The sequence below is a fragment of the Myripristis murdjan genome, chromosome 13, assembly GCF_902150065.1.
Source record: "Myripristis murdjan chromosome 13, fMyrMur1.1, whole genome shotgun sequence".
In the NCBI taxonomy this organism is placed as follows: domain Eukaryota; kingdom Metazoa; phylum Chordata; class Actinopteri; order Holocentriformes; family Holocentridae; genus Myripristis; species Myripristis murdjan.
The window spans coordinates 34,699,043-34,714,614 of NC_043992.1; the positions used below are offsets into that span (position 1 = coordinate 34,699,043).

Below are 15,572 nucleotides of genomic sequence, written 5' to 3' on the forward strand. Positions count from 1 at the left end.
AACCATCCTATTAAAAACTAAACTTCTGAACTGGAATATTAATTGCTTTAACAGAAGACACTTGGCAACACCTTGGAAACAGAGAATTAAGTATCTGTTGTTGACAAATAGTCCTAAAAATAGGTATAATGCCATGATGATAGTTGTCATTACTGCATTCAGCTAGAACTGTCCTCTGGAAGGCTGGCCCCTGATACAATATAGAGTCAAAGCTGACACAGAGGTTAATTCCAGCTGCAATATTAACACTTAGGCACACAAAGTTGATTTAAAAGACATATCTGATGTGAAATTACTCACTTTTGGTGACTAAAAGATAAACATGACATTCAGTCAAGTAAAAATCTTGTGTTGTGTATCCTTTGACAGATCTAGGTTGTAAATGAAGCAGTGGTTTGTGTTTATCTGAGTGCTGCCAAACATGGCGGAATGAAATTTTATTGATTTCTGTGATTTATCGCTCTTCAACTAACTCTCCTTCCTCATTGGCTTGAGCCTAGAAATCTGTCCAGGTTTCATTAACATAAACAACTGCAACACTTGTTTTATTTCTAACATAAATTAGTAGCATCTTCAGTCTCTGATAAGCATCATATGTGTACACACAGTATGGGCCACTGTTCACCTGTACAGCCTCTTATGATAAGATGTAAAGACTTATTTGACCAGCCACAGTGTGTGCTCCACTCTACGTACTACATATTCTAATCACTGATGCTACAACTTGCTCATCAAATTGTGGAAAATGTGAACATTAGTAACTTAACCTAATATCCAAAGTCAAACTCAAACTTTTGTGCATCTTTCACAAAGTCCACTTGTTAATAGAAAGGATGAAAAGACGTCTAATTCAATCTTGTATGTGCCAGTGAGATACTTTAACCATTTAAACATTTGTAATGGGTAACGGTAAGCCTGTTAGTGATTTCTTGTAATCAAAAGAGTAAATTATCTCACACTAAGACTGGACCTGAATTCAGAGTAACTGTTTATGAGTATAATATGTTGATAAAAATACACCCAAAAATACTTCCAACTTCAAGGCCTGAAGGCAATATTTACTATTCAACTTATGTGCTCATGTCGGTTCCTTCATTCAGGTCATTTCAATTCTTTTTTAGTATTTTAAATCATTTGCCTGCTGTAGTTATACAATTAATTTAATTGGCAACTGAATTGCTTTTCTGCGCTCTTGTAAGGGTTTTGGACCTATCTGAATCAATTTATTGGTAATATATGAACAGTAGATACAGGTACAAAAAAAATTAATAACCTCACTTACTCAGTGGGGCTCCAAACAGTACAGTGTCCAGAGCTTTGAGCTGTAACTTCTGCACGTGGCTGCGATCCAGGATCTTCAGAATAGAAACTGTCAGAGTGGCATTCTTTACAGCAAGCCTGAGAGAGAACAGAGACACAACTGTTTTGCAAGAACAAGGAAGGAAGCGCAGAACTATGCATACTTTTACATTAACTTTTTGAAAGCATTTACTTTTCTCTAAGATACCATTAATAGAACATGTTGTCACCCTGACACATTTTACATGATGTGCCTCGAAAGAATCTTACCTTTTAACTACTATGACTCTTCCCTTTGATTTTTTTTTTAAAATTATTATCACTTTAATATATACCAAAAATGCTTTCATCTACTCCAAGATAATCAAATTTGGAAATACAAGTATAGCCTCATTTCAGAAAAAAAGGCTAAAATACAAAATTAAACCTCTAATTTCATTATCAATGCTACTAGAAAAAGCAATTTTCTGCCTTTTATGGTTTCACAGAATAAATGTACACTGTTTTATTTTTATCTATATGCGTGTATAGGCCTAGGCTTATTTGTTCAAGTATGTTACAGCCACTGCCAAGCAAGAGACCCATCTGTCAACTGATGCTCAAATAAGGCTGCTGTGGTTTTCAGTCCTTTCCATTACCAAATCACTGTAAAATATTCAGTTACTCAAGTTGGGTCTGACTAGTCAGCTGGTGCAATGACAATACAACATCTAGTTGTTTATCAGTGTGAAAAGACTTCAAGAAAACATGGAAAATCCATAATAATATCTAGATGTTTAACTACAAAGTGCTCAGAGTGCAGACCTCCACCAAGGAGACAGTTCACTGATGGTTAAAATTGGTGATCAATGCACTGTGACTGGCAGGAAATAATCAACTTTAACCAGTTTTGACACTATTATGCAGCGTCCAGATTGGTGGAAATTGCTTGTAGGAGGAATAGCCTTTTGAATTGTTTATCTGCAAAGCAAAAGCCAAAATGTCTTTTAAATGAGAGCATGACAAATAAATAATGAGAAGAAAAAAACAAATTGGTTAAGGTTAGGAAAAGGACATGGGGGAAATGAACACAAACATCAGTCTCATTTCACAGGGGTATCAAACACCCGTCTCCCACATGATAGTGCTGTGTTTTGCTGAGCTATGCACATCGCCCTCCTGTCTCTGCAGACTTTTTCGCTCTTTATACTATGTCATCTAATGTTGTTGCATTAGGTGACATAGTATTTGTGAATTTGTGTGTCCAACACGACAAAGGATGCTAACTAACTGTCCATTGGCATTGTTTCCGTGGTGCCAGCATGTAATTTTAACTTGTGGCACCACCATGTTAAGATGTTGTGGTCATTTCACAAAATTCATTATTATTCTGTAGGATGGATGAGAAGCTCTGGCCCGCAGGACACCAGTTCACAATCACTGTAAAACATTTCTATGTATATGTAGTCTACGCCACTAATGAATCTTCTACATCTGACCAATTAGAATGAAAATGAACTATTTCATTTATTTGTGCTACTTACACAGATGCATATGCTGAAACTGGACACCTTGTAAAAGAGGTTAAATTTTAGCTAGTTTAAAAGCAGGCAAATAAAGAACATATTCTAAAGATCATCATGATTGATTAGAATAGGGGACTTAACCCTCAAGGTTTTAATTGCCGACACTAAGAATTTGCAGGTTATTAATTAAAAAGGTCACTGTGGCTTGTAATGTCACTTACCTTGGCATTGCACTTCCGTTAAAATGCATCTTGCGGAAGGCTTCCACATACTGTGGCAGTTCCACATAGGTGATGAGCCATTCTACCACCTCATCCACTGTCCAATTATACACTGAGGGGAAAGAAAAAAAAAAAACTTACTCACATATTCTCCTTCATTGTAGAGCTACACTATATTCACTCAGCTATCCAAATCATTGAATTCAGGTGTTCCAATCACTTCCATGGCCACAGGTGCATAAAATCAAGCACCTAGGCATGCAGACTACTTCTACAAACATTTGTGAAAGAATGAGTCGCTCTCAGGAGCTCAGTGAATTCCAGCGTGGTACCGTGATAGGATGCCACCTGTGCAATAAGTCCAGTCGTGAAATTTCCTCCCGACTAAATATTCCACAAACAACTGTTAGTGGTACTATAACAAAGTGGAAGCGAATGGGAATGACAGCAACTCAGCCACAAAGTGGTAGGCCAGAGCGGGGTCAGTGGATGCTGAGGCGCATAGTGCGCAGAGGTTGGTAACTTTCTGCAGAGTCAACAGCTACAGACCTCCAAACTTCATGTGATCTTCAGATTAGCTCAAGAGCAGCGCGCAGAGAGCTTCATGGAATGGGTTTCTATGGCCAAGCAGCTGCAGCCAAGCCTTACATCACCAAGCACAATGCAAAGCGTTGGATGCAGTGGTGTAAAGCACGCCGCCACTGGACTCTAGAGCAGTGGAGACGTGTTCTCTGGAGTGACCAATCACACTTCTCCATCTGGCAATCTGACGGACGAGTCTGGGTTTGGCGGTTGCCAGGGGAACGGTACTTGTCTGACTGCATTGTGCCAAGTGTAAAGTTTGGTGGAGGGGGGATTATGGTGTGGGGTCGTTTTTCGGGATTTGGGCTCGGCCCCCCAGTTCCAGTGAAAGGAACTCTTAATGCTTCAGCACACCAAGACATTTTGGACAATTTCATGCTCCCAACTTTGTGGGAACAGTTTGGAGACGGCCCCTTCCTGTTCCAACATGACTGTGCACCAGTGCACAAAGCAAGGTCCATAAAGACATGGATGAGCAATTTTGGTGTGGAAGAACTTGATTGGCCTGCACAGAGTCCTGACCTCAACCCGAGAGAACACCTTTGGGATGAATTAGAGTGGAGACTGAGAGCCAGGCCTTCTCGTCCAACATCAGTGTCTGACCTCACAAATGCACTTCTGGATGAGTGGTCAAAAATTCCCATGAACACACTCCTAAACCTTGTGGAAAGCCTCCTCAGAACAGTTGAAGCTGTTATAGCTGAAAAGGATGGGCCGACATCATATTAAATCCTATGGTTTAAGAATGGGATGTCACTCACGTTCATATGCATTTGAAGGCAGATGAGTGAATACTTTTGGCAATATAGTGTATACATCTACACCACATGGCATGTAACTGGACACTTGAGATAGACATTTGCGACTAAACTCGATATTTTATGACTTTCTACACCTATATGCTCAATTAAATACGAGGTATCCCCTATCACATACACACACTGGCTTACTCTTAGTAAAAACAAGGTAAGGGAAATCCACTCCAAAAGAGCTCCTGGCAGAGAGCCAACAGTGTGGGCTGCTTGTGTTAATGTGCTGCATGCTGCTGGCCTGAGCAAAGACCCAGTTTCCCTACTCAGAAGCTCCTGAGCCCTGACAAGAAGCTGCAATGCAGAGTAAGTCAGACAGAAACATGAGCAAAAAAGGGAAAGAGAAGGCAGGCTGGAGGCAAGGGTGTGAAAAGGCATGCTACAGCATAGCTGTGAGAGCTGCTCTCACAGAGGACAAGATAAGCCAGCCAAACAGATAGGCAGGAGAGGTTAGAGTGTGTTCACATGTGTGAATTTTGTGTTGACAGATTCACTGATGACCCAGTGCCCGAGGGCTGTAGCTGGTAAGTGGACTGCACTTTGCTTGACAATTGTGCTGGTCAGTCAACTCTCTTTCTCCAGTGGATGAGTGAGAAGATTACACAGGGTAAACCGTGACCTGCCCGTGTCTTTCATGATGAGAAAACCTGAACTCAAGTTTGACGGCCATCAGAAACATTAAAGTACTCCAAACCTCGCAATCAAAAGCACATGCAATCTCACCACAGTGACAAAAAGCAATGACAATGAGCAAAGATACAATAGGGCTTCGCACTGCTCCAGTGCTCGGGCCCTAATAAAACATCAAACAATCAGAACAAGCTAAGCATATCAAAGCTGAACAGAGTGTAGAGCGAGATTCAAAGCCTGCAAGTCTCAAATTCATAAATGCAAAAACATGCAAAGAGCAAATTCTGCCTGAGAGATTTTGCATTTTGGTGCAGTTGCTGGCCTTCAGTGGACAAAGAGAGGCTTCAGTGTAGTACCTTCGGAGCCCTTCCATGCGTTCCACAAGTCCTCCACACTGATGAACTGATCGTCACCATGGAAGCTGTTATGCTTGGCCTTGGGATCGTGGTAGTTGAGATCCTCTCTTAGGAACTGCAGGATGTCAGGCACATTTGATAGAATGGTTACAAAAGTAATCTGTGTAAACTCACAAGAATATGTCAAATTGTTCAACAGATGTTCAATGATGGAAAAAAAATATCTACGTTCACCCCCTTTACTGACACAACCTCACTCAGCTACACAGGCTGCCAGCTAGTCAGTGAATTGTTTCAGTTTTACGTCACAAGGAAATCAAACCTTATCAGACCAGTGTACACATCTTACACAATGCACAGAGTGCTGCTCAGTAGCGGTAGGGAGAATAACAACATATGTAGCACAGCTGAAAACCCAAAAGGACATTTTCAATTGATTTTGCAAGCTCTCTGCAGAATGGCTTGGATATATTGTGAGTACTATGCATTGTGACGTTTTTATCACTATGGCCTTTAGGACAAGTAGCACAGAAACATGTGGGTTACTTATGCCCCTTGGATAAAAAGGGAATTCACGTGGCATGTGTGAGTTTGCCTCATTCACTGAGGAAAGACCACAAAAATGCAATAAATGTCTTGATTGTACGATACCTTAGCAGGAAAATGACTGTTAAAGAAATATCTACCTTAAGCATGTGGATAACATTTTCTACTTCAGATTTAATGGCCTGCAACAGCACAAAACTCCCTTTTATACTACAGCATGAGGTGTGTGTTGATTACCCAGTAAAGACAGTGGTGTTATTAAAGAAAAAATAGTGCAAAGGAAAAAATGATATTTGTGACAGTTACCTGAGAATCCGTATCTGTTCATATACAGAGATGTGTGAATGTGTAAATAAGTCTTAAAAATGTATGTATCTTCATCTAATGAACCTGTATATCAAACTTCATAATTCAAGTTTAAATTCAGGTTTATTTAGAGTCCAATATCACGGTTTAAAGTCTCAAAGGGCTAACGGGAAAAAAAAAACACACACACACACACACACACACACACACACACACGCGCGCGCGCGCGCGCAAACCTGTGGGTTAGTCTTTCAAACTACAAATTCTGGAATTCTGGACCTGAAGCTCAATTTTTAGACCTGAAAACATTGCTTTTCTTGAGAGGGGGTGGGGCAAGCTCTCCTCAAACCACCACAGCCAATCAAAGGCTGCTATTTCTGCACCCACGGTCATTGGCTTAGGATAGATCCAGGTAAAACGGCCTTATTTACTCAAGAACAGTTTAGCATGAAGTGTGAGAAATCTTGCTCTATACAACATTGAGCTAAAGTTAACCCTGTCTGCTAGTAACACTGATGTAGCACACTCTTATGAAAAAGTTAACCTTAACTTGGCAAAAGTTATATAAAAATATTGGTAGGGATGTGCACAACTAATTTCACTGACTAGTCTAAATTAAGAACACACACACAAAAAACTGTCAATATGACAGTCTATGAGCATATGACAATCTATGAGAAAAAATGTGGTCAGAAAGAAACTGTATGGATATAACAGCCATTTACAATGTTTTATGTAATATTCCAGCAACCAAATCTTACTTTAAAGGCTGCAGCTCTGTCATGGTATGTTATCGGCCAGGCACTAGTTAACTGTGCTTGTGGTTATTTTGTGTTTCTCATAGAAGAGATAACTTCATTCCACACTCTAGCCTACTAGCCTACTAGCTTGTAGCACTGCAATTTTTACACATTTATGACCAAGGAGATTTGTTTTTCACACAGCCCTCAGCGTTTTTACTATGAGATGCTCAAGTGTTGATCAAAAAGAGTAATGGCTTGGTAGCTCATGTGGCTTTATTTAGCTAGCTACAATGTGCTGATTTAAAGCATGTAGTGAGCTTACAGAAGTTCATTACATAGTCTTGGTTAATGTTAAAGCTTAAACCAAGTAGTGTTTTACAGAGAGAAATGCCACGGCCTCCCCAGCAACAGTCTCCAACAGAGTTATATTCCCTGTCAATATACAGAAAAAAATCTCCAAACAGTTTTTCTTGCACTGTAATGTTTTGTGCGTGACACTGTATTTGGTAGTCAAATCTTGGGCAATGTAAACCATTGCTACTGGTTGCCCGTGATGTTGTAGGCTACATCAGCCACCACGATGCTCCTTTTCAAAAGAGAGAAATCTTGGCTACATAGCAACTTGCGCCCCCACAAAAAACAACTCATGCAACATGTGTGGAGGACAGTAATAAGTCATGATGATGATGCCTTTCTTTCTTGATAGATTTGTGTGGGAAGGCTTCACTACAGGGCTGAAAGATGGTCTGCACTGCAGGTGAAATATCACGCTCCTGAAACATATTCTCTTGAAATTTAACAGGCTGCCTGTACAAAATAACCAAGTCCCGAGGCTCACTTCATAAGAGGGAGGTGCAGATTCTAACATCAGTTGTGTAGCAATCACCTCTCCTTATTATTCAATCATTGAAACATAACAGGAACCAGGTTCATAGTCTTGAAGTGCTCTTAACTGTTGTGAGCTTTCCCTCTCTTGGCTCCTAGCCACTACTGATATCACTGTTCCCTGCACTGTACTTGATTCTTAGCCTCTGGAGTCTCTGCATGCCGAGTATCTCTTCCAAAAGCAGAGACTGCTGTAGTGGTGAGGCCGCTGGCTTTGCTCTAGCTTCAACTAAATACACTATGCTGAACCAACGTGACGCAGATGATGAAGCAGAGGAGGCCTCTTCAAGGCCACACCATACAGCCTAGACTAGAGCTGAGACTCCAAGCTAAAAAACTGTCAGTGTATAATCAGACCCAACCTCTCACAAGCACCTCCACAGTTCCTTGCTATTGTGGACACACATAAGCCATGACTGTGAAGTTCACTGAAGTTGAAACAAATCCAGCCAACTCTACTAATGTATGACAAAAAAACACACCATGGAACTACTAGCCTCTGTTATGATGTGATACAAATGTATCAAAATGAAGGAACACCAACGTCTGCAGTGTACATATACACCACAGACTGTGACTTGGTGTGAAATAGGCTAATTATTAGATAAAAACGTCAACAAGAAGAGCACCAAAGTGCAAATGTTAAGTGGGGGAAATCTTCCACTTACTCTGAGGAAGTTAAGGGTATTATAGGGCCATCGCTAACTTATCCCATTTACCCTGACCGTCTTTGCAAGGAATCCCTCAAAGACAAAGGATTACAGTAATGATACCTGTAAGCCTCCTCAGACTGAGTTAAGCCTGCTGATGGGTCCGTACAAACAGAGAGTACAGAGAAACACTTTAATAAGAGCACCAACGTCTGTAGATGAAGAGTTTCCAGGCTGGCACTTACCCCGTCAGTCTCTACTACATCTACATTGCCGTTTGCATCATCGTCCATCTGCTTGTGGATGCTGCGGATAGCCTCAAAGCTGAGAACGGCATTCTCATCCTGGCATAATGGCTCATCAATGCGACAGAGTTCTGGTGGAGAAACAGAGTCATGTCAACACATTACTGAGAGAGAACTTTCATATTGATTGGTCAACAAAGAACAGTCGACAAAAATTCACTTTTCTTAAAGTTTCTCAGTGGAAATAAAAACCTCTCTTTTGGCCTTCTGTTTTTGAAAACAAATGTTAGAATACTGTGTTGGTAAAATTGCAAGTCTACTGCAAAAATATGTTACCCCTGCTGTTGCTTCCACTACTACTACTACTACTGTTGATAACAGAATAAAGGGAGACACTATTACAGTCTTCATTCTCCAGCCCCTTAATCTTTTAATGTTCCTTTTTTTTTTTTTTTTTTTTTTTTTTTTTTTTTATACCAGGAGTTTATGTATAACCAAACATAATACCAGGCTGAGGGAGAAATCCTGTCTTCTCAAATGCACAACTACCAGGAATGTAAAACAAATCTGCTCAGAACATTTTAGTTTGATTTTTTTTTTTCTGTGAAAAAAGCAAAAATCTGGAAATGCTCCAAAGTCTTTGACGCCTGTTGTTGTTTATCTCTGTATCCTACTTGTTCAGTCATCCCAAGTCTCTAATCAATCCAAATGGCAACCAAACACCCATGTGTCTTGGAAGCAAGCAATTAAACTGTGAGGCTGGCACTGTAAACTACAGCTAGACTTTAAGGTGTTCACCAGATGCTCCATGGAAACATTTTTATCAGTATTCTCAATTAATAATCACAAGAAAAGTACTCCTTGTCAAGACAAGTGTTGACATGCATGCACACAGAAAAATATAGACAATTAAGCAAGACTAAATGGGATTGTTAAAAAAGACTTGAGGATGGGTATTTGATCAAGTAGGCCTCCCCATGTGACTTAATGCTTGTATCAGCTTGTGTTGCTACAAAAAGGTTTTGACTGACCTAAATAAATCCTATGACATGCTCACAAAGGTTTATGGTTACTAACCTTTTCTTGTTTTCTCAGAAGACCCAGATTCACAAAGTCCCCTGTGGGAAACCCCTGTATCTATTTATGCTCTCCAACAAAGACAGATGAAGTGCAGTATCCTGCAGTATCCAGCTTTGTTTATGTTAGGGTTTTGATTTATTGAGTGGATGTTACAAAGTTCCAATAACTCCCAGCTTTTACTTTCATTTCTCATCCATATTGATTTTTTATTTCATGTTGATTTAAAATAACATTTGCTGGTTAGGTATTAGGGATGGGCGGGGTTAACCGGGTACCCGACTATCCGAGGGGAGAATTTGTTACTCGGTTACAAATTACTACTCGGTTATCCGCGGCATACAAAAGTGCCCAGTCCAGCTTAGGATCAAACTACATTTATACAACAGGTAGATCCGACCGAGCAATCTGATTGGTCAATCAGACGTTTAGAATGTGCTCAAATGAGCAATTGAGTATGGCTAGTCGTGCTTAAATGAAAAAAAAAAAAAAAAAAACCCTCATCACTGAATATATTACTCCTCCCGCAATATTAGCTATTTCCTGAGTCTGTGTGGTTTCCATGGCAACGCAAAACGTTTCACTGAAACCCGCATCAAAAGCCGCTGTCAGCTTTGTTCGCCTGCATAATGGACCGTTTGGTTGTCAATTTTGATTTGTTTGGCGACCTAAGTTTGGATAAACGGCTGAGCGAGGAAGACAAGACAGAACAGAAAAAGGAGAGATACGCGAGAGTGACGAGTGAAGAGCTGGATCAGCTGGAGAGGTCAGGAAATGAAGCCGGTACGGCCCGGTCAACGTCTTGGGCTGTCAAATGTCCACAAGACTACCTGACAAACACCGGGCAAACAGCTGATTTCTCACCTGTAAGGAAAGAAGAGCTAAACATGATCCTACGTGAATTTTATGGGGCTTTAATTTCTAGGCTATAATAGAGAATGAAATGCGGAGTCAGCACCACGGACAGTAGGCTACCTGTAAGATTTTCCACGGAGATGTGTGGCTATAACTTTTTTCTTGTTATTAATGTGCTAATGTAATCAGTTATTAATCAGCCTATTAATCGTTATTAATTTGTTTAGTCTTTATGAGTTGCCTAGGCCATTGATTTAATTAATTTGTCAATTCGTTTGCATCTGTACACTGACGTGAACATTTAATAAATCGACACATCTGAGAAAACTGTCGTCTTTATTTCAGAGGTAAATTGATAACAGCCTGAAAAGGTAATTAGCAAAAGCCTCCGAAAGGTGGAGTTGAAATTATATAACTCTGTTCAGCCTTAACGTGACTGCTTACTGTTACTTTTGCTGCTTAGCCACATTAATCGGAGCTGACGTTAAATTGGAGTAACACAGCCCCAGCTGAAATAAAAAAAATTCCAGCGGATATTCTATAGTAACAACATGATTGAGCTAGCAAATAAATAATTTAGTCTAACATCTAGATAGATATACATTTTCAATTTTCAGAGAGAGGGTACCTACTTAGCTATGCGCATCCACACCGAAGACTGCTTATTCCGTCAGCTTCGTGAACACTGGTTGAGACCGATTTATTTAATAAATGGATTCAACCACGCACACCAGGGAGCATTTATACATGTTTATTTTATTTAGCCTACTCGGACATGGATAAAACATGAAAGCAGTCTACCACCAAGATAACGATGACTGTGAAAAAAGTTTTCTCCTCGATTAAACAGGGGTATATTGATGCACTGTATATGAACGATTTTATGTGTCCCCATTTAGCCTAATTACTCGGGTACTCGAGTAGGCCCAGGCTAGGTTACTCGGTTATAAAATTAATCTAAATGCGCATCCCTATTAGGTATGCTTCTAACTAACATCTGTGTTCCACTGCATTTTTGGATTTTAAGAGTCTGGGTTCAGTGGCACAGAAGTAAAATTGGAATTTTGTGTCCAGTCTAGCACTGCACAACTATTCATACAGAATTTTATATCACACCTACAATTGGCTAAAGTTTCTGAAGAAACTTTAAATGTGCTTGCCCATTGCGCTGAAAATGTGGCCATGTGCCAAACCGCCTTTATTTTGCTATGCCAATTGTAGATAGTGATCTATTTTATATGTAATATTTTGCTAAATTGTTGCTATGGTGTTCTGGGTGGTTGCTAGTGTGTAATTGATGGTTGCTTGGGTGTTGCTATGAGGTTGCTATGGTTATCCTGATGGTTTCTAGGGAGTTGCAAGATGGTTGCTAGCGTCTTCAGGGCTGTTGCTATGGTACTCAAGTTGTTGCTAGGTTGTTGCTAGGGTGTTCAAGGTGGTTGCTTAAGTGTTCCTGATGGTTGCTAAGGTGTTGCTAGGTGGTTGCTATGGTGTTTGGGGTGGCTGCTAGGGGGTTGCTTGGGTGTTTGGGCTGGTTGCTAGGCACTTGTCAGTGCTGGTGGCCACTGAGACAGAAAAGGAGAGATACATCTCAGTGAGAGGGGACTTTCTCTCTAGAAACCTCCTCTGAACATTACACCATCATCAGACTTAAACTGCAATTGCAAAGAATCGGATCGCTTAGAAAACCGACATCCCACTTCTCCTCAACAAGATGCACGTTTTTCGTCATTTGTGAATGTCCGTAGCACAAAATGTGTGCAACACAGAGCCAGGCAAAAATTTGCCAATTCATTTTGTAATGGGCCAAAAAATCGCATTTTAACTGGAACTGCCAAAAACTGTAAAATCCAAATGCTTAGGAAAGTAATAGTACACTTGTCACAATGGGGCTGCAAGTTTGCTGCAAGCACGTAGCTCTGTCGGCAGAGCTACGTGCCGAAATTTGGTCGAATAATAATCATACAAAAGAGTAAGATGTATTGCCAAAGGCAAGCACATAATTATATCTGTCTATGATAAATAATAGAGTAAAAATGCAAACTGTATGTTATGTTAAATTATTATTTTATTTTAAAATTTCAGAAAGTCTCAAGGTGGCCCAACAGGCATTTGCATTACATGTGGCTAATCACAAACTCTGTAAGTGCAACATCTGCCCATGTAACCAAAACAAAGGTTAAGGAAAAGCAGGCACCTCCAGTGACGAGCAAAGTGAAAGAAAATGACAGGCACAACATTACAGAGGAAAATCTTTCTCCTATGTCCGAAGACGCACCAGAATTGTAAAACGCGCCCAATAAAATTACTGGGAAAGAGCAGAGACAACTGACATGTATATAAAATACAAGTGAAACAAAAAGCAGGACAAATTGTGTCTGACCTTGTTCATCCATTGGACAGGATCAGATTTATAGACGCTATAGAGCCGCTGCAGAATACGACAGCAGAGCAGTAGGAGAGGCTTAAGTGGGTATTTATAGGAGTGCTGGAAGAGGTGTGGTCCTGCTACTGAAACCACGCAAGTAGCTTCAATAAATGTAGGGTATTTCTGTCAATGTATCACTCACAAATTGGTTTTTAATAATTGCTTTTAATTGGTTTTATAATAACAGCATAGAAAATGGCATTACCGCGCCCCAGTGGCTCACTGGATAAGAACATGTATCCCTTGTTTAGGGTGCCAAAAAAAAAAAAAAGAAAAAGAAAAAGAAAGAAAAAAAATGACACTCCCACCGTATAAACTGGTTTACTCTGAGTTTCTCCTTTACATCTCTATGTTAACTTCCTTCAAACTGTGTAGCACTGACATATTGCACAAAGGGAGGCTTCAGCCAACAGGAAGAAGGCTGCCTCCCTCTACTTATTTAGAAGTGAACAAATACATAAGGAAGTGTAAATGTTGTACAGTCATGTAGTGCTGGGCAACATTTGCATTATCAGCTATGATGGGAGTCGAAGTTGTGGAACAATCATCATTTACAATGGCTGTCAGTAAAAAAAATCCATCATTATAATGACAGACACTGGTAGGTTAGCTGTCAGTCAGCATTACAGTAGCCTCAACTTAGCAAAAATGCTTCACTATTCATCACCTAAAGTTAAACACTAGGGGTGTAACGATACACAAAAATCACGATTCAGTACGTACCTCGGTTTTGAGGTCTCGATTCAGTACATTTTCGATACAGTATGGGAACAAAATGCTAAACATAAAATTGATTTTAATAAGCAATTTTATGTTTGTTAGGAACTTTATTGTAACATTATACAAAACATTATACAAAATATACATATACACATATATATATATATATATATATACACACACACACACACACACACACACACACATATATATATATATATATATATATATATTTTTTTTTTTTTTTTTTTTTTTATAAAAAAAAAATAGAATACTGCTGCCAAGTGCTGGTAATAAGTTTTCCAATAAATATTCTCATTATAAACAAAATATATATATAAAATAAGTTTTCCAATAAATAAAATATTCTCAAATAAACAAAATACATATACTATATATTTATAAAAAACTCTGATGGCAGTTGTTATAGCTTTGGCCCGATCTGAACTGCTAGGGAGAGGCTGCTTGAATGCCAAAGTCAGCTGCGTTTGCACTAGGGTCATTTTTTTTCTTGTACCAGAGATATTCGCACTCGAGTGATGCCGTTTCAAATGAAATAGCATGTCTGTCGTGTTGCCATGAACGTACCCGATCTCAGCTGAGCAATGTCGGCACACTGCCTTCATTTTATCCACTTTGTCTTTGTCTGTTGCAATATTTGACCAGGAAGCCGAAGTGTTCCCAAACAGGAGATTTTAACGACAAGGGGCGGTCTTCAAGCTCTATTTTCTCGCTAGTGCTGGTTTCGGTAGCATTAGCCGTAGCCATGACATCAGTGCTCAGGCTTCAGGTCATGCTTCATGTGTAGCTTATTATGCTTCTTCTTCGAAAGACTAGGCGCTTCCCCGGCAAACTGCTGCCCTCTACTGTTTCGCACGTGTAGCTGCAGGTGGATATGGATAAATGAAAACGAAACTTATGTTCCGCCACCTATTATACTCGTGTGGTAACTCACCCGTGCTGCACACCTCTGTACCGAACCCAACGCCCTGTACCGAACCCAACGCCCTGTATCGAAATTTTCAATATGAATACATGTATCATTACACCCCTATTAAATACCATAAATATTTATGTTGAAAATTGCTCTGCTAGCTCAGCCTAGCTGTAAATAAAACAATTTAAGAAGTTGCCAGTCATCAAGCTTCAAAATTCATATGATAATTGAAAGATTAAGTAAATAAGAACCTCTATAATACTGAGATAAGTAAGAAAGACATTATCTGTGTGCTAATGTTTTAAAGTGGAAAATTCTGAGAAAAATAATCGTGATTACGATTAGCCCTAGTTCAGTCCTTGAGAAAGCTGTTGTAAATGGCAGTATGCAAGAAAAAACTTACATTCTGTTAACTACTTTAAGAATAAAGAACGAGCCAGAACAGGAAGTTTGACCCTGTTTTCACTACTCTCATGAACCTGTCACATGCCAGTGATAGTCAGTGGGTTGGCCTTGTCATGGTTATGAAACAGCCAGTTAGTGGAGCCTGTCTGCCCTCTGTGTTCCCCCTCTCTCTCTCCTGAGGGATTAGAAATCCTCTGCCACAGATCAAAGATAATGTCACCACTCCCACAAAGAGGAAACCTTGTCTGGTGTGCACTGGAGGCACTCATGGTTTATGTAAAAGAGTGTAACAAAATATCCATAACAAGGGTAAGTTTTGCTGCAATCTGTTTCAGAGTAGAGATTGGTAGAACTGAATACACAAGTCTTCAAG

At 39.8% G+C, this 15,572-nt stretch overlaps 1 protein-coding gene across 3 annotated transcripts in view; it reads right to left on the reverse strand.

Annotated features, from left to right (window-relative positions):
- The window catches only part of stim1a (stromal interaction molecule 1a), a 42,689-nt gene that overhangs the window by 23,406 nt on the left and 3,711 nt on the right, over positions 1-15,572 (reverse strand). For all 3 annotated transcript variants that reach the window (XM_030066658.1, XM_030066657.1, XM_030066660.1), the window contains 4 exons: positions 8,778-8,908; positions 5,403-5,517; positions 3,026-3,137; positions 1,283-1,398 (listed from right to left, as the gene is read on the reverse strand). In XM_030066658.1, coding sequence (XP_029922518.1) covers positions 1,283-1,398; positions 3,026-3,137; positions 5,403-5,517; positions 8,778-8,908 — 474 coding nt within the window. The remainder of the gene's footprint in view (positions 1-1,282; positions 1,399-3,025; positions 3,138-5,402; positions 5,518-8,777; positions 8,909-15,572) is intronic.